We start from the raw sequence: 25,251 nt of genomic DNA on the forward strand, positions 1-25,251 counted from the left end.
GTAAGTGAAATCACTTTATGAAAACTGTAAGATGCTATGTAAATGCTTACTGTTACCATCTCTATTGCATAGAGCATATTTAGATTTGGATATTTTTCCTCCTAGTATTTGAACCCAGGGCCTTATTCATGCTAGGCACGTATTCTACCACTGAGCTACATCATCAGTCCTTTTTATTTCATTTTGAGACAATATTTTACTAAGTTGCCTAAGTTGGCCTTGAACTTTCATTCTTCCTGCCCCAACCTCCTGGGTAGCTGGGATCATATGTGTGCACCACTATGTCCTGCCATATTTAAGTATTTTAAGTGAATTAGAGAAAATCCATTTTTAAGTCTTAATCAGAACTAAATGTATAAAATTCATAAATAGAGATACTTGTTCCCAGACTTAACAACAGTAATAATTAATATACATTATATGTGTTAGATATTTGACTATAGGATCTGTGCTTTTAATGTTGTATAGGTTTTAGGGCTCCTAAATCCCTTATCAGCTCCTGTCATGCTGAGTCCCAGGAGCTCACTAGTCATCTCTGCTTTTGAATCTCTGACTTACATCTAAAAAGAACCTCAATCACTTAACAGTACTGTTGGGACAACTGGATAACAATCTAGAGAAAAAGTCATATTCTCATTGTCATATATTACCTTACCCCAAATTAGATTTCAGGTGAATAAAAATTTGTGCACTACTTGGGCTTGAACCCAGGATCTTGTACATGCTAGGCAAGTGTTATACCATTTGAGCTATGCCCCCAGCCTCAGATGCAGAAAAGATTTAAAAAAATAAAATCATAAAATTATTAGGATGGCTCAATGGGAGAAATATTATTTTTAAAATAATATTTGAGTAAAGAATACTTTTCTAAATTTAACCTAAAACATAGAAAAAGATAACAGAGCTGAGTGCAGTGCTGTAATCCCAGCACTACACTCAGCTCTTTTATACTTATCTGTTATCTTACAGAGCTGTAATCCCAGATACTTGGAAGACTGAAGCAGGAGGATCATAATGTCAAGGCTAGCCTTATTATCAATTTAGCAAGACCCTGTCTCAAAATAAAAAATAAAAATGGCTGAGAATGTATGGGGCTCAGTAGTTAAGCTCTCCAGGGTTCAATACCCAGGACCCACCCCCACCTAATGGATGAGATATTTGGCTATACTTCATCATAAATAAAGCCTAAAAACAAATAAACTTGGGAAAATATCTGCAGTGTTTCAGTATAGACATAGGACAAATTTCTTTTATGTATTTATTAGTATGAAAGATTAATTATCTAAATAGAAAGGGGAAATAAAAACACTGTATATAGAAAAGCCATGAAGATACCTTTTAAACATAAAAATACCCTCAACCTCCTCCCACCACCGCCCCGCCCCGCCCCGCCCCATCTCTCAGGTACTGAGAATTGAACTTGGGAGCACTCAGCCACTGAGCCACAATCTCAGCCCTAGTTTGTATTTTATTTAAAGACAGGGTCTCACTGAGTTGCTTAGCCACCTCACTTTTGCTGAAGCTGGCTTTGAATTCATGATCCTCCTGCTTCAGCCTCCCAAGTCACTCGGATTACAGGTGTGCACCATGCACCTGGCCCTCAAACCCTTCTCTTAATAAGAGCTGTGCATATTAAACTATGAGACACCATGTTTTACTTGGACTAAAAAAGGCAAAAAAAAAAAACTAGGTTATGGAAAAACAGCTAATTGCATTATAACTATGAGAATATAAATTGGCAAAACCATTACTGAGAACAGTTTGGATGGCTTAAAGGTTAACAAGCAGGGGGGAGAAAAAAAGTTTTAGGTTGGGCGTGGTGGCACATGCCTGTAAACCCAGTGACTTGGGAGGCTGAGGCAGGAGAACAGTGAGTTCAAAACCAGCCTCAGCAAAAGCCAGGTGCTAAGCAACTTAGAGAGACACTGTCTCTAATAAAAAATACAAAATGTCTGGGGATGTGGCTCAGTGGTTGAGTGCCTCTGAATTTAATCCCTGGTACTGCCCCCTTACTGCCCCCTGCAAAAAAAAAAAAGAAAAAAAAATAGAATGCAGGTATCCTTGAATCCAGTAATTCTATTTATAACCATCTATCTGAATGTATTCTGTACTGTACAAAATAACATATGATTGAGGTTATTCATATCACTGATTATAATAACAAAAGATTAGAAACAGTCTACCATATTTTATTGATACTAAGATTTTCCCCATATTTTAATAAAACTAAAATCAGATGCATTTTGTTAATGATGTTATAGTTACAATCAGCACCTTTTAAATTTATTTTTTAGGGGCACATAAAATGTTTTATGAATAATGGCATTTTAGATTTGAAGAAATAGAATAATCAAATGGTATAAAGGGAAACCATATGGGTTTAAAAAGATTGGAGTAATTTAGTACATACTAAATATGTATAAAATAATTTCCAAGATAGCATTGAGAGGAAAAGCAAGGTACAGAACAGTGCATAATATGGTAAACTACCATATGTGTTAAATGATCATAGATATTTAAATGCACTCTCTATATGAAAGTTTTACTTGAGAACCTGTTGCCCATTATGTTCTGAATTTATGTAATTATGTATTTTTTTTTACATTACTGGGGATCAAACCCAGGGCCTCATGCATGCTTGCTAGGCAAGTGCTCTACCACTGAGCCATATTTTCAGCCCATCCCATTATTTTAAATGAACTACACACCAATCCCCAAATTTAACTATTTTCTGAAACACAGGAAACTTGTCTCTTCATGAAGTTTTAAACCTCATTATGATTTAAAGCTGAGTACAGTGGTGCATACCTATAGATCAGCCAATCAGGGGGCTGAGACAAGAAAATCTCTTGAGCCCAGGAGTTTGAGGGCAGATTGGGCAATATAGCACGACCCTGCCTCAAAAACAAAATTTAAAAGTGTATTAAAAATTAATTGGGATATAAAGTGCTTTTTAAAACAATTTTTTTATTGGGATCATAAGTATTCGGAAACTGGAGATTGGGTCCAGGGCCTTACTCATGTTAGGCAAGCACTTTAACACTGAACCACATCCCTACTCCAGAATATAAGATACTTAAACTTATTTCTGTCTGATTACCAAATAGTTTATATGGTTTTTAATACATAGTTAATTTCTGAGCAGTAGCATGTACATCTCTTTTGTTTGTACTGAAGTAGTTTTTCCAGAGTTCTTATTTATTTGGAATGTGTTGCCAGACTTTTCATGCATCTTTTTCTGAATTGTATTATTTTAATTCATTTTAAACATAAAAATTTTACTATCTAAAATCATTGGTTGAGCCAGGTGTGGTAGCATATTTTTATAATCCCAGCAATTTGGGAGACTGAGCCGGGCACCATGGCACACACCTATAATCCCAGTGGTCCTGAAGGCAGAGGCAGGAGGATCAGGAGTTCAAAGCCAGTCTCAGTAATTTAGCAAGACACTAAGCAACTCAGTGAGACCCTGACTGTAAATAAAATACAAAAAATTAAAAATGGTGGGATGGGGATATGGCTCAGTAGTTGAGTGTCCTTGGGTTCAATCCCCAGTACCCCCCAAAATAAATAAATTTTAAAAAATGAGAGACTGAGTCAGGGGGATCACAAATTCAAGGCCAGCCTGAGACTCTGTCTCAAAAACAAACAAAAAAGAAGTAACTTGCTTAGACTCACAAATCCAGTAGATCATCTACAAACCAGGCATGTGATGTTGTACTCCAAAGCTTAAGCTTCAGGTAGCTGCATTCTTGGCTGCAGTCATTGGCTGGCTGAAAAATATGTTGAGAGAACATTCTTTTTTTTTTAAATATATTTTTAGTTGTAGATAGATACAATATCTTTATTTTATTTTTATGTGGTGCTGAGGATCAAACCCAGTGCCTCACACATTCAGGGCAGGCGCCACTGAGCCACAACCCCAGCCCTGAGAGAGAACATCTTAATAGTTTGGGCATTAAAACTGAGGCATTCTTTTTTTTAGAGAGAGAGAAAATTTTTAATATTTATTTTTCAGTTTTCGGCAGACACAACATCTTCATTTGTATGTGGTGCTGAGGATCGAACCCTGGCTGCATACATGCCATGCTACTGTTTGAGCCACATCCCCAGCCCCAAACTGAGGCATTCTAACATGAAAAATTAAAAGGGTTAATCTGTGGGAATTATATTTGTATTTACTTGATCATGCCAGGAAAAAGTTTTGTGAGGGCAGACTCAGTGAAGGGGAACTGAATTGCTTTTTACTGTAAGTTAAATATCATGTACTTGTATTTACTGTTCAAAACAGTATATAAAATTGTCTTAGGGAAGACCTAGAGTAGAAAATATCAAAACAGAGTAGAATTGGGGGTGTTTTTTTAGTTTTATGTATGTATACTCCCTTCCTTCTCTAGTTCTTAGGGAATAAATGGTGAAAGTAGTAGGTAAGGCCAGCATTAGTGTTCATACTACATTTTATTACCAAAGGAAAACAAAACTTCAGTACAATAGAATAGAAATATATAGTGTTATAGTTTAGACTTTGTCATGATGTTGGGATGTTGATTTCTAAAACTTCACTAACTTGGGAATAGGGGTATGTAGTCGGTGGTAGAGTACTTAACTAGCATGTGTGACACCTTGGGTTTGATCTCTAGCACCACATACACACACGTACAACAACAACCACAACAACCAAAAAGCAAACAAAACTTCACTGACTTCTTTTCAAAATTTTTATTTATTATTATTTTTTAATTTTTTTTTTTAAAGAGAGAGTAAGGGGGGGGCAGGGAGAGAGAGAGAGATTTTTTTTAAAAAATACTTTAGTTTTCGGCGGACACAACATCTTTGTTTATATGTGGTGCTGAGGATCAAACCCGGGCCGCACTCATGCCAGGTGAACGCGCTACGGGTTGAGCCACATCTCCAGCCCCTTTTATTTATTATTAATTTGTTTGTTTTTTGTTTTGTAGTGCTGGGATCAAAACCAAGGCCTTCACACATAGGGCAAGCGTTCAACCAGGCTGAGCTACAAACCCAGCCCTTTTTATTTTATTTTGAGACAGAGTCTTACTAAATTGCTCAGGCTGTGCCCAAATTTGGGATCCTTCTGCCTCAGTCTCCCATGTAGCTGGAATTATTGGCATATGCCACAGCACCCAGCTTGCTGCTTATTTATTTGTTTGATACCAGGGATTGAACTCAGGGCACTCACCCACTGAGCCACATCCCCAGCCCCATTTTGTAGTTTCATTTAGAAACAGGGTCTCACTGTGTTGCTTAGCGCCTCACTGGCTGCCTTTGAACTCACTGCCTCCCAAGCTGCTAGGATTATAGGCATGTGCCATTGCGCCCAGCTATTTATTTTTTGAGCAGTGCTGGATATTAAACCCAGGACCTCACACATGTTAGGCAAGTGTTCTACCACTGAACTGTATCCCCAGCTTTACAAACTTAGGGAAAAAAAATTTTGTTTGTGAAAAAATAGTTTTCTTTTAATATTACAGTGACGTAGATAACATTTTTCTGGATAGAGCCTTTGCATAAAGAAAAGTTGGCCTTTTACTGTATTTTCCTTTTGAAATTTGTGTTTGCTTTTGGAAAAAAAAAGTGCACATTATGGACCAAATATTGATCTAGAATCTAGATTATTCTTATTTAAGTCTGACTTTGAAATCAATGTTATTTTTATGCCTTTTCCTTTCTCAGAAAGATCTAATACTGAGAATGAGTGCACTGGGGGAGAACAACAAATGTAGGTCCCAGAACTGCAATATGGATTGTCAGAAAGGCATAATTATACAGAACTCATCTAGTCCAGGGAGTGTGTAGCTAAGTTATAATAGCCTCTATTCCTTTCTGAAGGCAAGCATAATTTTAGTAGTTCACAATCAGATTTAGTGAAGTACGGGTTGTGAGAAAGCCTTTGATATTCTAAGTGAAATTTAATTAATATAATATAATATAAATAAAAGAGATGAAGTCCAGGTAGTTAATAAAATTAGAATTGGCAGTCTACAGTAAGTTTGAGTTTAAGGCTTAAACAGAAAGGGATTGGGACCAAGTGAGGTGGCACATGCCTCCTAGCAACTTGGGAGGCTGAGGCAGGAGGATTGTGAGTTCAAAGCTAGCCTCAGCAACTTAGCAAGACCCTCTCTCAAAATATAAAAGGGACTGGGATGTGGTTCAGTGGTTAAGTTAAAAAATATTAAATTCATGGCAGAGTAATCAGAAAACACAAGCATTTCAAATGAAGATTAGAACAGATTTATTGTTTTACTAATACCTATTTTTAGAAAAGAGTGAATCAGTTAAAAGAAGTAAGTTGGACATTATTAAAATGAGTAATTACTTTGAAGAGACAGTCACTGGTAAGAAATTAAATAGGTTGCATATTTATTTTAGAAGAAAAGGAGGAAGGTCTTAATAGTAAATTCCATAAGGGCTCAAAAGAAGGAATGATTAGAAAAGTCTTCAAAGCTCTTTATTATACCAACCAGACATTTGTCGTGGAAGTAAAATACTATCTAGTCAAAGTATGTTTGAGGATGAAGATGGGCGATTTCAAGAGGTCTGGGTGTGAGCTGATAAGATTTAGAATAGGGTGATACCAATAGAAATGCAAAGAAGGTGTAGATATTAAGGAGTATAAAAACAAATCAGCTATGAAGCACAGTGTGTAGTCAATTCATGCTTGTGAATGAATAGCAAGCCCCTGTTCACTGAGTTTTATTGTTAATCCTTTAGCATAGCTAACTTTTGGTAAGCATTTACCAAATGCTTACCCATGGATTTTCTCACTTAAATTTTCTTTGAAGTAGACATAATTTCCATTTTATAGATGAGGAAATTGACATTCTGAGCAATAATTTGCTCAAAAGCTTGTAACAGGTAAGTGGTGTGATCAAGGAGTTAAAACCTATGCTTTTAATCAATATGTTATCATAAACCTAAACTGTAGGTAGGTACAGGCTGACTACAGTCTCCTGAACAGATATGAAGTGGTGAGAAATGCCAGTATTGTACTACAGAATTAAATATATGGTAGCCATTCTGCCCCAAAATAAATAGATAAATGAAGCTGAGTGCAGTTGTACACATTTATAATACCAGCAACTCATGATTATAGATGCAGGAGGCTGAGGCAGTAAATCTCAAGTTTAAGGCCAGTTGTCTCAAAACAAAATCTTAAAAAGGGGCTAGGGCTATAGCTTAGTGGTAAAGCGCCCCTGAGTTCAATTTCCAGTATCACAAAAAATAAAAAAATTGGAGATGACTCTAAATGTTACATATTTATAGGCTACTTAAGGAGGTCCCATGTTTATTTTTCATGATGATTATAAATTCACTCGAAACTTGATGCTAAATGAGTGTTAAGAACCTTAAATTTTTAGGGATGGTAATTGGTCTCTAGGAAAAAAGCAAATACTGGGCCAGGGATATAGCTCGGTGGTTAGACTACTTGGCTCAAATGTATAAGGCCCGTGGGTTCAATCCCCAGCTTTTTCCTATTTGGTCTTCTCTAATACTTGAATCTTGTGGGATTTTTAATATTTCATATTATATGAATTTTATTTATTTGTCTCTTTTATCCTCACTGGACTCTTAAGTTCCTAAAGAATGATAATTACTACATTTGTGTTTTCTCATTACGTTCATGTTTTTTATTTCTGCATGTTTATTGAATTCATAGAATATACCAGATCTGTACTGAGTGTTCAAGATGATTAAGATATAACCTCTATCTGCTTACATTTAAAAGGAAGATAAATGTAACAAATAAATACAATACAGTATAATGAATAACATAATGGTAAAGTTAAAGACATGCATTAGGTGGCCTATGCCTGTAATCGAAGCATCTCAGGAGGTTGAGACAGGAAGATCAAATGTTTGAGACCCATCTCAGCAACTCAACAAGGCCCTGTCTCAAAATAAAAAATTAAAAGGACTGGGGATGTAACTCAGTGATCGAGTGCCCCTGGATTCAATCCCCAGAACTGAGGAGGGAGGGAATATCAAACAATTTAACTTGGAATTTCAATTTATTTCTCTAATTATATAACCTATGGAAAAATATCAGATTGTGAGGATGACAAAGCAAGCAATGGTTTCATATCTAAATAATTATCTACAGATTTTTCTGTGAATTCATTTGAAATATGCTTGTTAGTAGATGTATGGAACACAAGTATGTGTATGTTGGTGGAATCTCTTCATTCTTCAATAACTTGTTATTTTAAAGTAGATCGAAATGTGAAGATGATAATGCAGAGTAAAAAGTTTCTTATAAGATACCAACTTCATTAAAATTTTGCTGGGCATAGTAGCACACACCTATAATCCCAGTGACTCTGGAGGCTGAGGCAAGAGGATCACTAAGTTTGAGGCCAGCCTCAGCAATTTGGCCAGACCCTGTCTTAAAAGCGGCCACACATGCCCCCTCCTTTCCAGCCTCGCCCTCTGACCCTGAAGCCTCCAGGATGTTGTTTCCCAAGAAGAATCAGATTGCCATTTATGAACTTTTTTAAAGGAGGGAATGATGATAGCCAAGAAGGATGTCTACATGCCCAAGCACCTGGAACTGGCAGATGGGAATGTGCCCAGCCTTCATGTTTTGAAGGCCATGCAGTCTTCAAGTCTTGAGGCTTTGTAAAGGAACAGTTTGCCTGGAGACATTTCTATTGGTACCTTGTCAATGAGGGCATCCATATCTCTGCAATTAACTCTTTTTGCTGCCTGAGATTGTACCTGCCATTCTACATCATAGCTGACCAGAGACTGGTAGGCTTTGCCCCAAAGGTCTGGAGGGCAAGCAGCCTGCAAGACTCAGGAGAGGTGAGGCCAACAGAGATACCCATAGACAGAGTGCTGTGCCCTCTGGTGCCAATAAGAAAGTTGGGGCGGGGTCAGCAACTGAATTGCACTTTAGAGGCAGATGGGGTTGTGGACATGGTCAGCTACCTCAGTGAAGTTGAAGGGGATTATTTTATGCTGGATAAACTTGTAGAGGGGCAAGGAGAGCTGGGGTTGTAGTTCAGAGGTAGAGTACCCCTAGGTTCAACTTCCATTACTGCCAAAAAAAAAAAAAAAAAAAAACCAAGCTTAAAAAGGAGTTTATTTAAAAATTACCACCAAAATCAAAATAATGGGACACATATGCCTAGAAAACAGAAAAAAACAATATCTTTCATGTATAAATGTAGTTTCATTAGTTTTAACTCCTATCTTTCTGCTCCTAGTAAACCTTCTAAAACCTATAAAGGAGGTAGCTACCAAATGGGAGTTAACAGGAAAAAATCCAGCGGAAGCTTAGAAGGAGGGAGCAAAGAATGTAGACCTTGAAGTAAGAATTGGGACCAGGGTTATTATATATGCAGTTGATGCCAACTAAGACTATAGGAAGTAGTGTGAGATATGCTATGATTGGAGAGGAGTCATTGCCATTCAGCTCTTGCTGATGCCACATAGAAGTGTCTCAATGTCAGATCTTCTGAATATTTTAAAGGAAATCAGAAATCCTGATGGCTGTGAAACTTCCTAGTTGATAAATGTTGACCCGAAGTTTAAAATAATGTAAGTGTACCTTACCAGTCCTATGTTTTACCCACCTTGGGTTACTACTTTGTAAACTTCTTTGAAATCTGATCTGGGTTTAAATTCCAGCTCTGCAGTTAGTAAGCACTGTGATCTTGTTAAGCACACAGGTTGTTTTATTTTTGGTTTGGTTTGGTTTGGTATAGTACTGGAGATTGAACTCGGGGACACTCAACCACTGAGCCACATCTCCAACTCCATTTTGTATTTTATTTAGAGACAGAGTCTCACTGAGTTGCTTAGTGCCTCACTCTTGCTGAGGCTTTCTTTGAACTTGCGATCCTCCTGCCTCAGCCTCCCAAGTGCTGGGATTACAGGTGTGCACCACTGCACCCAGCCTCTTTTTTTTTTTTTTTTTAGTTATAGATGAACAGAATGCCTTTATTTTATTTATTTCTATGCAGTGCTAAGGATTGAACCCAGTGCCTCACACATGCTAGCCAAGTGCTCTACCATTAAGCCACAACCCCAACTCCTTGTTTTTTAACCTGCTCCCCTTTTCTGTGATGTTAGAGATCAAACTAAGGGTCTCAAGCTTGCTAGCCAGGTGTTTTACCAATAAACTACAACCACAGCCCCACCCATAATTTTAAAAAAGATTTGGGAGATGCTTCAGGAATTAAATATGATGGCATAAATGTTTTATATACCTGTCTTATTTTTCCTCTCCAACATACAGTGGGAGAAATAATGCCACTTCAGAGATTGGGAAATGTGCTAGATGCAATGAATAATACATGCCCATAATCCCAGTAATTTAGGAAGCTGAGGCAGGAGGATCACAAATCCAAAGCCACCCTCAGCAATTTAACAATGCCCTAAGCAACTTAGGTCATTGACTCTGTCACAAGACTCTGTCTCAACATAAAAAATAAAGAGGAGCCCGGATGTGGCTCAGTGGATTCAGTCCCTGGTACCATAAACAAGTAAACAAAAAAATCCTCCTAAAAATTGTAAAGCAAATAGAATAAATCATAGCTAGAAAAATATTGCTGTGGATCATATGAATAAAATGAGCTTTCTAACAAAATTACCTGTATTATAGCAAGTAGGGTAGATGATTCGTTCACTCATCAAAAGTGTATTAGTGACTCAGGAGGCCTAGGCAGGAAGATCATAAGTTCAAAGCCTGAACAATTTAGTAAGGCCTTCAGCAATTTAATGAGATCCTTGCCTCAAAATAAAAATGAAAATGGCTGAGGATGTAGATGAGTGATAAAGTATCCTTGGGTTCACTTTCTAGTACCCCCCAAAACAAAAACAAAATTGGAAATAAAAGGAATACTTTACTTTTTTTTTTTCTGAAATCTTGAGATGGCATTCTTAGAAAGCTTAACAGCATTCTATATAGTGATTTGTAGTTTATAAACCATCTTCCATTTGTTGTCTCTTTTGATCTGTGTGCCAGTTCGGAAAGTGGGCATATCTGCATTTTGTAGAGAGGGCTGCTCAGACTCAAGCTCTGGTTGTAAAATGTCACCGACCTATTTAGATATTGTCTCCTGTTAGGAAACAGATTTTGTAGCCCAGCCTTATTTAGGTTCTACCTGGGACCTAACTCCTTTCTGGAAGGAGTTAAAAGATGAAATGAATTGTGGTGGGGGGAGGGTACTGTGAAAGGTAAAGAAAGAGCAGTTTAAAGGAAGTTGGAAAGTCTTTTCAGTCACAGAGTGATCTTGGAATAAAAAAATTCGCAATGTGGTAAGGGACCACTGAGTCAGTCATAAGATAATTCTAAGAAGGCATTGGATTATTGACTTGCCACCGTCTATATAACTCCCCTAAATATTTTCTACCCTTCAATTTTGAAATTGAAGTGAACCAACCAAGTTTAGTTGTTTGTACATACCTAGAATCCAATCTTAGTAGGCTGAAGCAGGAGGATCATAAGTTCTAGGACAGCCTGGGTAATTGGATGCAACCCTGTATCAAAAAAATTAAAAGGGTAGGTGTGTAGCTTGGTGATAGAGCACTACCTAGCATACATGTGCAAGGCCTTGGCTTCTGTCACCACTATCAAAAAAAAAAAAAAAAAGAAGAAAGAAAGAAATTAAAGTAAACCCTGTAGACTATTAAATCTAACTCCTTTATTTTTGGATCATGAAACAAACATAGCTAATGTCACATGCCCATTTAATGATAGAATTGTAGTTCACATCCTCTGAGTTCCAGGGCTATCACTCTTCATAAGTACATTCTTTTCGAATTCTTTAGTCAAGAGATATCCACATAGATTGGAAGTCCACCAGTAATTTTTGGTCCACCTACATGTACATTGGAGTGCACTCTAGGTACTTTAAGCAGCAATTAATTTTCACTTGGCTGTTTTTTTTTTTTTTAAAGAGGAAAAATGTCCCCAGATTTAACTAATTAAATAATTGGTGCTGGGGATTGAAACCAGGGACACTTAACTACTGAGCTATATCCTAAGCCCCTCCCCCCTTTTAAAAATCTTTATTTATTTATTTTTATGTGGTACTAAGGATTGAACCCAGTGTCTCATGCATGTGAAGCAAGCACTCAACCACTGAGCCACAACCCCAGCCCATATCCTAAGCCCTTTTATTTTATATTTCAAGACAGGATCTTGGTAAGTTGCTGAGGCTGACCTCAAACTTGTGATCCTCCTGCCTTAGCCTCTGAGTCACTAGGATTACAGGCATGTGCCACTGTGCCCAGCTGTTTCCATAATTTAATAGACCATTTGTCCTAAATTTCTGAAAACACTGTTTTATGAGGGATGAATTAAGGTGTTCCCATCCCTGAAATGGGTTATAGCAACTAAATGAACTTCCCTTCTCCTTCTCTCCCTTTCATCTTCCCTCCTGTCCTTCCTTCCTTCACTGAGGATTGAACCCAGGTCCTCATGCATGCCAAACATACACACTACCACTGAGCTATATCCTCAGCCATGTGGACTCTTTCTAATTCAGATTTTTATTAATATTTTATTATTAGATATTAAGTATAAGTTCTTTATCCAATTTTCTTTTTCCTTAATTTTTTTTCTTTTTGAAAAAATGAAATGGGGTAACATTTCTATAGAGCTTTGGTGCTGGGATTGAATCCAAGCCCTTGCACATATGCTAACAAGCTCTCTACCATTGAGAGATTAATTTGATTTTTCCAGTGCAGATGTTTTGTAAGGTACAGAAGTTTAACTGTGATCTTAAGGAATCTCCTTTTTTTTTTTTTTTTTTCCTTAAACATTTGATGGCTAACTGAGCAAGATGGTGCATGCTGGTAATCTTAGAGACTCAGGGGGCTGAGGCAGAAGGATCACAAATTTGAGGCTGTTTTGGGCACCTTAGTGAGATGACCCTGTTTCAAAATAAAAAATGAAAAGTGCTGGGAATGTAACTCAGTGGTAGAGTATCCCTGGGTTCAGTCCCCAGGGTCGCTACCCTCTCAAAGTGATGCCTTCTGCCCCTTGACTGCTAAGGGGCAGATAAGATAAATTGAACAAGTTGCTAATGAACAGTGGACGAAAAACTCAAGTATTTAATTTAGAACAGTTTGCATACTTTTTAAGATGGAGACCTGTATAATATAGTCATAGATTCTACTTAATAAAACAATTTCTTGATTACAAAAGAATTAAGTCATGAGTGTCTTGTGGTGGTAAGCAAAAAAGCACCACGATAATGGAATATTTACATCCGAGTAAGTTTTTTTTTGGGGGGGGGGTACTGGGGATTGAACACGGGAGCACTCAACCACTGAGCCACATCCCCAGTCCTATTTTGTATTTTATTTAGAGACAGGGTCTCACTGAGTTGCTTAGTGCCTTGCTTTTGCTAAGGCTGGCTTTGAACTTGAAATCCTCCTGCCTTGGCCTCCCAAGCCGCTGGAGTTACAAGCATATGCCACCGCACAGGATCCCTGAGTAAGTTTAAACCCACCTTGAACATGTTCATTCTGAGTCAACAAATGCCTTTTGATTAAATGTTACTTTGCCCCACATAGTGTGTCAGGTATTAGTATGCAAACATAAGTAAAACTCTATAGAAGTGTTACCCCATTTCATTCTTTAAACTGAGAACCTTTTTTTTTTTTTTTTTATCCCCTACCTCCTTTATCCTGAGTCCCATGTTTTGGGATATTGTGTGCACCTATTTTTATTTTATTTTAATTAAACGTTTTTTTTAAAAAAATGGTCAAACTCAAGGATGCTATCCTAATGCCTTTTAGCTACATCCCAGCCCTTTTTTCCTTTTTTTTTTTTTTTGGAGACAGTATCTCAGTAAATTGCTTATGCTGACTCAAATTTGCAATCCTCCTGCCCCAGTTTCCTAAGTAGCTAGGATTTCAGGGGTATGCCACTGTACCCAGCTCAAAAATTATTTATTTTTTGTTTCTGGTTTTGTTTTTGTGGTGTTGGGGATTGAACCGGTGGCCTTGTGCATGTTAGGCAAACACTCTACCAACTGAGCTAAATCGCCAGCCCCCAAATTATTTATTTTTAAAAATTAGCATAGTATAATGGTTAGCATGAGATGGCCTTCAACAAGTCAGTATAAATTTAGTTCAGATAATTTTATCTTGGGTGAAAGTACTCTTAATTACTCTTGAATGGAAAGTACCTCATAGTTCTGTTTTTTTTTTTTTTAAGAGAGAGAGAGAGAATTTTTTAATATTTATTTTTTAGTTTTCGGCGGACACAACATCTTTGTTTGTATGTGGTGCTGAGGATCGAACCCAGGCCGCACGCAAGCCAGGCGAGCGCTACCGCTTGAGCCACATCCCCAGCCCCCTCATAGTTCTTTATTACTTCTTCCAAGGGCTTGAGGATCTCATTTTCCCTGGTTGAAATATCCTTTCCAGACTTTCTGATTCCATAACCCTTCTGCCTTTGCCTCACCTTTGTTCCTGTTTATTAACATTATGGTTTTATGATTAAAATTAAACTGTTTATTCTGGAAAGTCAACTGTGATAATTCTGTAAAGTATCAAATGGAGATTTCTTAAGGTCACAGTTAAACTTCTGTAACTTACAAAACATTTGCATGGGAAAAGTCAAATTAATCTCTGGTTGTTTTGTAGGACATGGGAAGATTATAGTTAGCTTTTGCAGTACGAGATAATTAGAACTCTGTTTCAAGTAGAAAGTGTTTGTTTTTAGGGGCTGAGGTTGTGGCTCAGTGGTAGAGTGTCTGCCTTGCCTCTGTGAGGCACTAGGTTTGATCCTCTGCACCACATAAAATAAATAAATAAATAAAACAAAGTTGTTCAACTAAAAAAGTTAAAAAAAAAAAAAAGAAAGTGTTTGTTCTTATATAAACCTTATAATCTTGCTTGATGTTTCTGTTTAGTGTTTCCTGAGATGTACTATAAAGAATATGCTACAGTTACAAAGAAAAATACCTAAATGATTCTGAAAGTAGTCACTTTTTTTGTTTGTTTTTTGGTACTAGGGATTGAATCCTCCTGCCTTAACCTCCTGAGCCTCTGGGATTACAGGCAAGCACCTGGCTCCACTGCATTGATTTTTATGTTTACTTCTGCTTTATTAGTGTCAATCTTTTTTCTTTTGGCAGGGTGGGGGTTACCGGGGATTGAACTCTGGGGCACTTGACCACTGAGCCACATCTCCAGTTCTTTTTTGTATTTGTTTTAGAGACAGAGTCTCACTGAGTTGCTTTGCACCTCACTTTTGCTGAGGCTGGCTTTGAACTCGTGATCCTTCAGCCTTCTGAGCTGTTGCGATTACAGGTGTATGCCATTGCACCTGGCCTATTAGGGTCAATCTTTAGTCCTTACCCTTATTAATGCAGACTGATACCAGGGCACTTTACCACTGAACTACATCCCCAGCCCTTTTTAGTTTTTTATTTTTCGACAGGGTCTCAATTGCCCAGACTCCTCTTGAGCTTGCTATCCTCCTGCTTTAGTCTCACGAGTCTTTGGGATTACATGTGTGCACTACCATGTTCACTAACTTTTTAGACATTTCAAAGCTTTGTGACCTGCTTGTGCATTAGGTCCACAAATGTTCTATTTTATTCCCTTCACATGTTAAAAGAGGATTATTTTGTAATTATAGGTAATTCAGGAGGCATAACATCTTTTTTATCACTGTTTTATGCCCAGTGCCTTGAACAGTGCCTGGAGTGTAGTAAGAGTTAAAATATTTGCAGTAAATATTTGCATTGAATGAATCTTTATAACAGCAACAGAAATAGTGGTTTTCTTACATCAATCTATAGTCAGTTCAATCATTTGAATAATCATTTTAGATACTTCTTTATTTCTATAGGGAAGTCATGTATATGTTTTCTCTTTCTAAAGTGTGGCTAATTACCAGAATATGATTGCCTTTTAAATATTTTCTTCCTAGAGTATGTCTCTTTAAATATAGTGTTTCTCTAAAAGAAAGTATTTTTCTACAATCCAGTTCTTTGGGCTAGCTTTGTAGATTTGTATATCCTTAAATATTTTAAATTCACAATGAATTCTTAAGGATTTGTTCTCAGAGACAAGGTGGCTATAGGTAATCAATGAGTTTTTATATTTTTTTGTTGTTGTTGTTGAGGTTTTTGGTTGGTTAGTTTTTGTTCTTTGGTACCAGGGATTGAACATAGAGGCACTTAACCACTGAGGAACATCCTCAGCCTTTTTTTTTTTTTGGAGGCAGGGTCCTGCTAAGTTGCTTAGGATTTCTCAAAATTTGCCAAGACTGGCCTCAAACTTGCAGCCTCCTGAGTCACTGAAATTATAGGCATTCACCACCATGCCCAGCTTGGTTGGTTGGTTTTTGAGACAGGGTCTCATGTTGCCTAAGCTGTCATTGAACTGCACTCAAGCAGTCCTCCTGCCCAAGCCTCCCAAGTAGCTTGACAACAGGGATACACCACCATGCCCAACTTTGTATTTTATCTTGTTCACTCTGGTTATAAATCTTAATGCATTTGCATTTTAATAAGACCTGTTACATAATAAGAGCATTTATTTCTACTATAATAGAAATAAAATAACCTTTTAGTGTATAGGCAAGTAGGACTCAGTCAATGGTAGAGCACTTTGTAATCCCAGTGACTCAGGAGGCTGAGGCAGGAGGATCACACCGTTCAAGGCCAGCCTCAGCAACTTAGCAAGGCCTCTCTCAAAAAAAAAAAAAAAAAGACTGGTGATATCGATCAGTGATTAAGTGCCTTTAGGTTCAATCCCCATACCAAAAAAAAAAAAAAAAACTTTTATAGAGAGTATAATAAGTTTTATAGAGAACACATATTACCAGATAGTCTGCCTACCTATCTTTTGAAAAGTTATCACTGCAAATTATTATTGATAGCAAAATTAATAATTAAGTTTGTTTGTTTTAAACTTGGTGCAGCCTCTTCCTGTCTGTATTATTTAGTGTCTTTTCCCATTGTGATTTTTCCATGGCCTATAGCCTCTTTAATAATGTTAAAAAACTAGTACTTGGCCCAGGCAGTAAGTCATGTGTCCCTCAGATTGCTTTGAAAGCCAAACTTTTTATTTTCTGTGAATTAACTCTGAATGGGGTAATTGTAAATTATATGGCTCTTCTGGTGCCCTTTTTGTTTTCTTTCTTTCTTTCTTTCTTTTTTTTTTTTTTTTTTTTTGAGACAATGGTCTCACTAAATTGCCCAGGCTGGCCTGGAACTGGTGATCCTCCCATCTCAGCCTTCTAGTAGTGAGGCTTAAGGCATGCAGCAAGGTGCCCTGCTTTAATGCTGTTTTTTACTGTAGTTTCTCTGAAGCTCTCCTTCAAAGGTTGGCTTTGTTGCTTGGAGAAAGATGAATGTTGGTTGGCCTGGGAAGTCTTCATTAGCAGGAAACAAAGGGGAGAACCACTTAAAGAGTTTTATTTGGTTATAAGAAAAATTCACAACATTCTCCAAGCATTGAATATACAAGATTGTTTTCTGGACCTCTTAATTGTTATATATTTTTAGAGAGGTCTTGAAACCCAACCCCTGTTCCCTATACTCTTCCCCAAACCTTCTTTTAGTGAAGCAAATGAGTTGATCACTGTCCAGTTGATCTGACCTGGTCTTTGATGTGATTTTTTTATGGAAAAATCCCATATTTGCCCCATCATTAGTAGAACAAATAGTTAAATGAGAGATTGGAAGCTGTAGCTAATTCTCTCCCTTTAAACTGACTGGCACCTCCACCCCATCCCCCAACTCTTGAAAAGGAGAGTGTTCATGTTCTCAAGTAGCAGTACAAAAATCTCACACCCTTGTCTGACCAGTATGAAAACAGCTGTTACAGCACAAAATGTCCTTCCTCTGTCCTCAGCTGAAATTGGGGGAGGGACAAAGCCCAATTGGTACTTTACACTATCCTGTCTGCCTGCTAGAAGGCCTGTTTCCTACCCTAATGGTTTCTTCCTAACAAATGGTGTTTCTTTTTTACAGCATTATGATCCTGGACTTGTTGTGGTGATGGTAAACTTAGCAGTGGTAATTTTTTATTTTCAGACTGAATTACTCCTTTTGTCATCAGTGCACCAATATGTTAGGCTTACTTTCTCTGTTGTAGCCTTCATCCTTCTGCTTGGTCTTTTTCATTTTCCTTTCCTTTCCTTATGCAACTTGTCTGATCCTTGTTCATTAAAGGGTAATGTTAAGAAGGAATGTATCTGTGTTAGAACTGCCAAAAAAAAAAAAAATCAGTTACACATTAAATTCTAATACTGTCAAAAACTTGATTTCCCCCCCAATGTACTGGGCACTAGCACTTGGCTACTGCAATTTATAAATAAATTAAAACAAACTTTGACTGCCTTAGAAGGCAAAAGTACTAATGCAGAGTTTATAAACAGGGGTTTACAGAGGTAATGAATTTGTACCAAAAATATTTTGATTCTTAAAAAACAAATTCTGATAGATCAAAAAAGAAACAAAAATAAATTTCTTTTCAATTCTGTCATTGGACCATTTGTTTTTACCAGTAAATCCCTGATTGAGACGTTATGAAAGTGATATTGCACTTAGGAAGTCATTTTTATAACCTGTCTTTAATTTGGTCCTTTTGCTAAAGATTGCAGTCACTGCTTATTTATTATACCATTGGGCATAAGGTAGTAGTGCATTTCATTAACATCTAAAAGAAGACTGTATTCGAGAAGTTTTTGGGGTTTTTGTTTTTTCCCCTGACGTAAGATGTTATTTATTGACTTAAGCAGTTTTTTAAACTATAGTAATTATTCCTAATTATCTCCCTATTTATTGTTTAAAAACAATAATGGGATTGTGGTACTAAGTAGGTAAACTTCTGAATTTGTTTTTAGGACAAAAATTAAATCCCACAAATATGGAGCAACTGGATACAAGTGGTTGCTAGTCATTTCATTTTGAAAATGGTTTCTTCTTTTTTCTGCAGGACCCAAGCCAGTCATGATCATCAAATTAAAAAAAATTTTTTTCCATTACTTCAGATTTAGCCTGACAAAACTCAGTTTTTAGCCCAAAGGTATAATATATATGTGTATATAACAAAACGACAACAGCAACAACAAAAACAAACAAAAACAAAAACAGTTGTTTACACCAGCCTGAGTGAAATGATGAGGGAAGTAAACATTGTGTTTTTTCACTAAAGGTGTACAACGGATAAGGTAAGTCCTCTTTTCAGTGGGCTTACATCACAATGAACAGCGCAAGTTGTGATGTAAAACAGCTGTGGTAGTAAAGTGCTTGTCTGCCCCATTTTGCTTTGTTTGGCTGGTTATGAGTGGATTAAATATATATTTATTAAAAAAAAATCTCCAGCATAGATCAATTAGTTTAAAGTCAATTTTCTTCGCAACTAGTCCTTTTCACAGCTTACTGTTGACCATAGCCGATATTAAATCCACTTGGGGAAATGGGACCTCAAGCACCAGATTAAAACTAAAAAATTTTCACAGCCTCATTTAAAATTGTAAGCATCTTTCGAAAACAAAATAAACCCATACTGACTTGTAATTATAGAATTTTACTACATCATGTTTAAAAATATTACTTTGACTATTTTAGATTATCAGATGAGTTATTACCAGTTTTAAGTAAGGGGAGATATTAGTGGACAGGGTACAGTGATTTTTGATGGGAAGTTATTCTTGGATTGTTTCAAAAAAGAACTTCTAATGTTTTAAATTTTAAACCTTCTGGTGCCATTGCTTAGAATTGGTTTGCATTACTTACTGTTTTAATTTTGCCATAGTAATGTGGAGTTGTCTCCAACTGGAAGATCAACCAAAGTGGTTAGTTGGGTTTAAACTAGGACAGGAAGTTTTGGATGTAAGCTGTGAGAATGGCTTGTGTTTGGTTCACTGTAGCTTTCTGGTCTCTGCACTCCAAGGCAAGATCTCTAACCACCCAAACCTAATGTGTAAAGTGAGCTGTTGGCTTAGCTTTGTGTCTTACCTTTATTATGTGTTCCTGTTACAGGAAGAACAGATCCCATTCCAATTGTTGTCAAGTATGATGTCATGGGCATGGGTCGAATGGAAATGGAGGTAAATTGATCTCATTAACCACTAATTTAATGGATGTTTAAAATTGACATTAACTCTAAATTTAGATGCCAATAGAGCATGCTTATCTGATGGAATATAGATTTTTGGGGAGAGGGAGGACCGCGGATTGAACTCAGGGGTCACTTAAGCACTGAGCCACATCCCCAGCCATTTATATATATATGTATGTATACACACACACACACACGTTTGTGGTGCTGGGGATTGAACCCAGGGTCTTGTGTGTGAGAGGCAAGAACACTCCCAGCTGAGCTATATCCCCAGCCCCATTTTTATGTATACATATTTTAATATTTTTAGTTATACATGGACACAATAGCTTTATTTTGTTTATTCATTTTTATGTGGTACTGAGGATCGAACCCAATGCCTCACATGTGCGAGGCAAGCGCTCTGCCACTGAGCCACAACCCCAGCCCCTCATTTTTTATATTTTATTTAGAGACATGGTCTTGTAAATTGGTTAGGACCTTGCTAAGTTGCTGAGGCTGGCTTTGAACTCATGATCCTCCTGCCTCAGCCTCCTGAGCTGCTGGGATTACAGGCGTGTGCTACTATACCCAACCCGATGGCATATAGTTTTAATAATTTCCTTTGGACAGTTAAAACTATTTTTTAGTCTAATTTAGTACTATTTTTGAAGCAAATAGGATGTAAATAATGTCACTGTTTTAACTGGGGCATAAAGAGTGGCTTGCCCAGGATTATACAGCGAGGCAAGATCAGACTTAGACCAGACCTAGTGCTTATTTCAATAGACAGTGTTAATTTTTTAAATATTTGTGGGCTAGAAAACTTCCCCTTGTAGAGTTGTGTATAGGTATCATCTGTGATGCCTGGGATTTTTCTTTTTTTGGTACTGGGGATTGAATCCAGAGGCGCTTTACCACTGAGTCACATCCCCAGCCCTTTTTTATTTTCAGAGAAAGGGTCTCAATGAGTTGTGGAGGGCCTCACTAAATTTCTGAGGCTGCATTTGAACTCGAAATCCTCCTGCCTCAGCCTCCCAAGATGCTGGGATTACAGGCGTGTACCACTGTGCCTGGCAATACCTGCTTTTTTAATTGCCTCAAATATTTTATTAATTTACCCTTAATTCTTTGATAGTCAGCAGAGAACTGCAGTCAATTATCATCAACAAATGTGTTATTGATGGATCCTTATTCATTTATTTGTTTATATGTGGTGTTGAGAATTGAACCCAGTGCCTCACATGAGCTAGGCAAATGATCCACCACTGAGACACAGCCACAGCCCCAGATTAATGAATTCTTTTGCATGCTATTTTCTCTGTGGGGTGACAGTAAAGCATAGGGAGCTGAGCAAAATTCATAAGTTTTTATTTTCAAACATTGTAGTACAAATAACTTTTTCTTTCTTTTTTAATATATATATTTTTTAGTTGTATTTGGACACATACCTTAATTTTATTTACTTATTTTTATGTGTTGCTGAGGATCGAACCCAGCATGCTAGGCGAGTGCTGTGCCACTGAGCCACAACCCCAGCCCGCAAATAACTTTTTCATAGCTAATCTTAGGATACTTTAAGAAAGAAAACTAATTATTATCTCTTTCATCAAGCTTGATTATGCTGAAGATGCTACCGAACGCCGCCGTGTCTTAGAAGTAGAAAAAGAAGACACAGAAGAACTGAGACAAAAGTACAAGGTAACTAAATGAAGTCATTCTTGTGTCATTGGTCTTCACGCTGTAAAAGAGATACTCATTTTTGGTGAAATAGATCTCTCTTGATGACAGTATTTATTTACATTTGGTGGTGACTAGTAGTAATTTTCATGTTTCTGTTATTTTCCTATTTATTGCCTCTGTAAAAATTATAAAGATACTACTACTACCTCATAAGTCTGTTGGTAAGATAATGTAATCTTACTAATGTTAAGTTACTGATTTAGTTTTGTTTTTTGTTTTTTGTACTGGCGAATGAACCCAGGTGTGCTTTACCACTGAGCTACATCCCTAGTACTTTTTATTTATAATTTTGAGACAGGGTCTTAGTTACTGAGCTTACCTCAAACTTGTAATCTGCCTGTCTAACCCTACCAGGTTGCATGTGCTACCATGCCTGACTAGTTAGTACTTGAAAACACAGTACCTGGTACACATATAATCAAGCAGTAGCAGAGGTAAAATTGTTAGTGAAAGGACTGGGAATGTAGCTCAGTGTTAGAAAATTTGCCTAAAATGTTCAATGCACTGGGTTCAATCCCTAGCACCACCAGGAAAGAAAAAAGAAAAGTACTTTGAAAGCTTGATGCCAATGGATAAGGTTTTCCTTTTCTCTCTCTCTTAAATGAACGAGATAAATTTTAAAATAACTAGTTGAGAAATTTTTTTGTTCATTGCTAATTAAACTCAGTTCTAAAGCACTGATTTATTATGCCCTGTGTAAGTATCAAGTTGAATTTTATTCTTTCGGTATTTTCCTTTAATAAGGACCTAGTTATATATAAAACTGTAGTTCAGAACATATTGTAAATTAGCTTTCAAAAAGCTGACCAGGTCAGGCTGGGCACAGTGGCACATGCCTGTAATCCTAGCAGCTCGGTAGGCTAAGGCAAGAGGATTGCAAGTTGAGGCCAGCCTCAACAATTTAGCAAAACCCTTTCTCAAAATTAAAAATAAAGGGCTTAGGTGGTAGCTCAGTAGTAAAGCACCCCTTGGTTCAATCCCCGATACCAAGGGGGTGGAAAAAGCCTGATCAGGGATCATTCCTTTTAAGTCATTATAGTGCACTAAGTCTCTTCCATAAAATAGGTAAATTAGAAGATACAAAACAGACTTAACTAAGATTATCATATAGAAACTTATTTTGCTCATGATATTTAAGGTGAAAAAGAAATGTGATTTAGTTTTAAATATCTGTTCTACCATAAAAAGGAGGAGTTCAAGAAGCAAAACTATAGCCCATCAGCTATGTGAGTTATCGTTACCCAGGAATTTATGAGGTCTTATAAGGTCTCACAACTACTTTGAACTGCCCATAAATTTAATCTAGGATCTTGACTTCTTTAAAGTAGTGTGGAAGAAGGAAAGGAGTAACATATTTCAGCCAGTGGTCATAAGAATTTATTGTCAGCCTTAAAAATCAAAGATCTGTTATTTTGCCAGGCATGATGACACATGCCTGTAATCTCAGTGACTCAGGTGGCTGAGACTGTGGGATTGTTTGGGCAATTTAGGGAGAACCTGTCACAAAATAAGTAAAGAGGGTTGGGGATATATAGTTCAGTGGTAGAGCACTTGCCTAGCATGACTTGAAATCCTCCTGCCTCAGCTTCCCATGCCCTTGGGATTACAGATGTGTGCCACTGTGCCCACCCAGCTGTCAGTTTTTGATTTGTGTATTTTGAAGTTAACAGTGTTTATCTTACCAGTGAAGTAAATTCTAGTGGTAATGTCTGTTTTGCTGACAAAAGCTACAACTGGCTCTGCTTAATTTGTATGGTGTGTGTATTTGTATTTTCATTTCTTTAATATCCACCTCTGTAAGGTTTCAGGTACATCATTAGTAAACAGCATATAATTGGATTTTTTTAAATTAAGCTTAATAATCTTTGTCTTTTTGTTGGATATTTATTTAGTCCAATGGTTTCTAAACCTGTCTGAAGACAAGAAACATTATTCAAAATATAATGATGCCTGCAGATTGCAATTTACTGGATATTGCCAAATGTCAATTGGTCAATGGTGTAGTTGAGTTTTGGAATTTAAAAAGAAAAAAAAAATGGGTGACTATAATGTGCATGTAAGTTTAGAAACCAGCATTAAACTTTTTTTCTCCCCCTCTTTGATACTGGGGATTGAACTAAGGGTTGCTCTACCATTGAGCTACATCCCTGGCCCTTTTTTATTTTTTATCTTGAGACAGGCCAATGCTGGCCTCAAATTTGTGATCCTCTTGCCTTTGCCTCCCAAGTAGCTGAGGTTACAGGCATGTGCCTGACATCCTGCCTAAGTTTGACTATATTTAATTTATAATTACTGATATATTTGAAGCATTCTCTATTATCTTATCTTATGCTATTAATTATCCCAGGCATAATACATTTGAAGTCAAGGTTGAAGCCAGCCTGAGCAACTTAGCAAGACCATGTCTCATTAAAATAAAAAATAAGGACAGTGCAGCTCAAGGTAGAGCACTGTGTTCAACCCCTAATACTATAAATAAACAAAAATGAGAGAACTATAAAGAGAAATGTTGTATAAACATTATAGGGAGATTTTAACATGGCTCTCATGTGATAGTAGTGGGGAAAAATCAACAACATTCACAAGACTTGAACAAACAACAAATTTTACTTAATCATTATATACAGTTAAGTATATACTTATGAACTCAATAAAAAAAATGAGAAATATAAAACATGGAACATTTGCTTGAACAGTTATCAAGCCACAGAGTGATCAATGAAAAGGAAAGTCCTGTGCTTGGAAATTAAATCACATCTTTACATATCCTTTAGAAAAGAAATCACAGTAGAAGTTGGTAAATATTTTGGATTGAAAGATAAAAAAGTATTATATATCAAAACTTGTAGGATAAACTAGAGCAGTATGACACATGATAGCAAATATGTATATCCTTGAATGCCATGTTAATGCTAAAGGTGTAACTCATGGTGGAGCACTTGCCTAGCATATGTGAGACCCTGGGTTCAGTGCCCAGTACCACAAAAATTCATACATATGATAAAGTTCTTAGGAGTACATCTATTGAGATATGAAAGGCTTAACAGCAAAAAGTCTACATGCAACATTATTGAAAGTTATTTAAGAACAATTGAATGAAATGAGGTTTTAAAGTGATTTGTTTGTGGTAGCCAATTCAGTGTTGTAAAGATGTTGTTTTCAAAAAAAAAATTCTTCATATATAATTCCTCATATATTTCATTGTGTAACACAATGAAATTCCCAATGGGATTTTGTTGGAACTTGATAGGCTGATTCTAAAATTTATATGGAACTGCCAAAAGCCAAGAATAGTCAAAGCAGTCATAAACAACTATGTAAGATAGAAGGACTTGCTCTACAAGTCATAAAAGTCTTCATAAAGCTATGATAAGTAAGATAGTATGATCTTGGCACAGGGATAGGCTAATGGAACATAAAATAACCAAGATGCACACTCTTACATATTTTGCTACTAACTAAACA

General features: G+C 36.8%; 1 protein-coding gene and 1 pseudogene across 13 annotated transcripts in view; both read left to right on the top strand.

The window, feature by feature from the left end:
* Gpatch8 (G-patch domain containing 8) overlaps positions 1 to 25,251 on the top strand; it is a 93,759-nt gene that overhangs the window by 40,416 nt on the left and 28,092 nt on the right. For 5 of the 13 annotated variants that reach the window (XM_021728331.3, XM_005328121.5, XM_078041975.1 and 2 more), the window contains 2 exons: positions 19,986 to 20,053; positions 21,658 to 21,744. In XM_021728331.3, the coding sequence (XP_021584006.2) occupies positions 19,986 to 20,053; positions 21,658 to 21,744 (155 nt within the window). The other 8 variants (XM_040268706.2, XM_078041976.1, XM_040268707.2 and 5 more) reach the window with 4 other exon arrangements.
* Positions 7 to 14,603, top strand: LOC144376025 (small ribosomal subunit protein eS10 pseudogene; annotated as a pseudogene).

Source organism: Ictidomys tridecemlineatus, chromosome 3 (assembly GCF_052094955.1).
Source record: "Ictidomys tridecemlineatus isolate mIctTri1 chromosome 3, mIctTri1.hap1, whole genome shotgun sequence".
NCBI lineage: Eukaryota > Metazoa > Chordata > Mammalia > Rodentia > Sciuridae > Ictidomys > Ictidomys tridecemlineatus.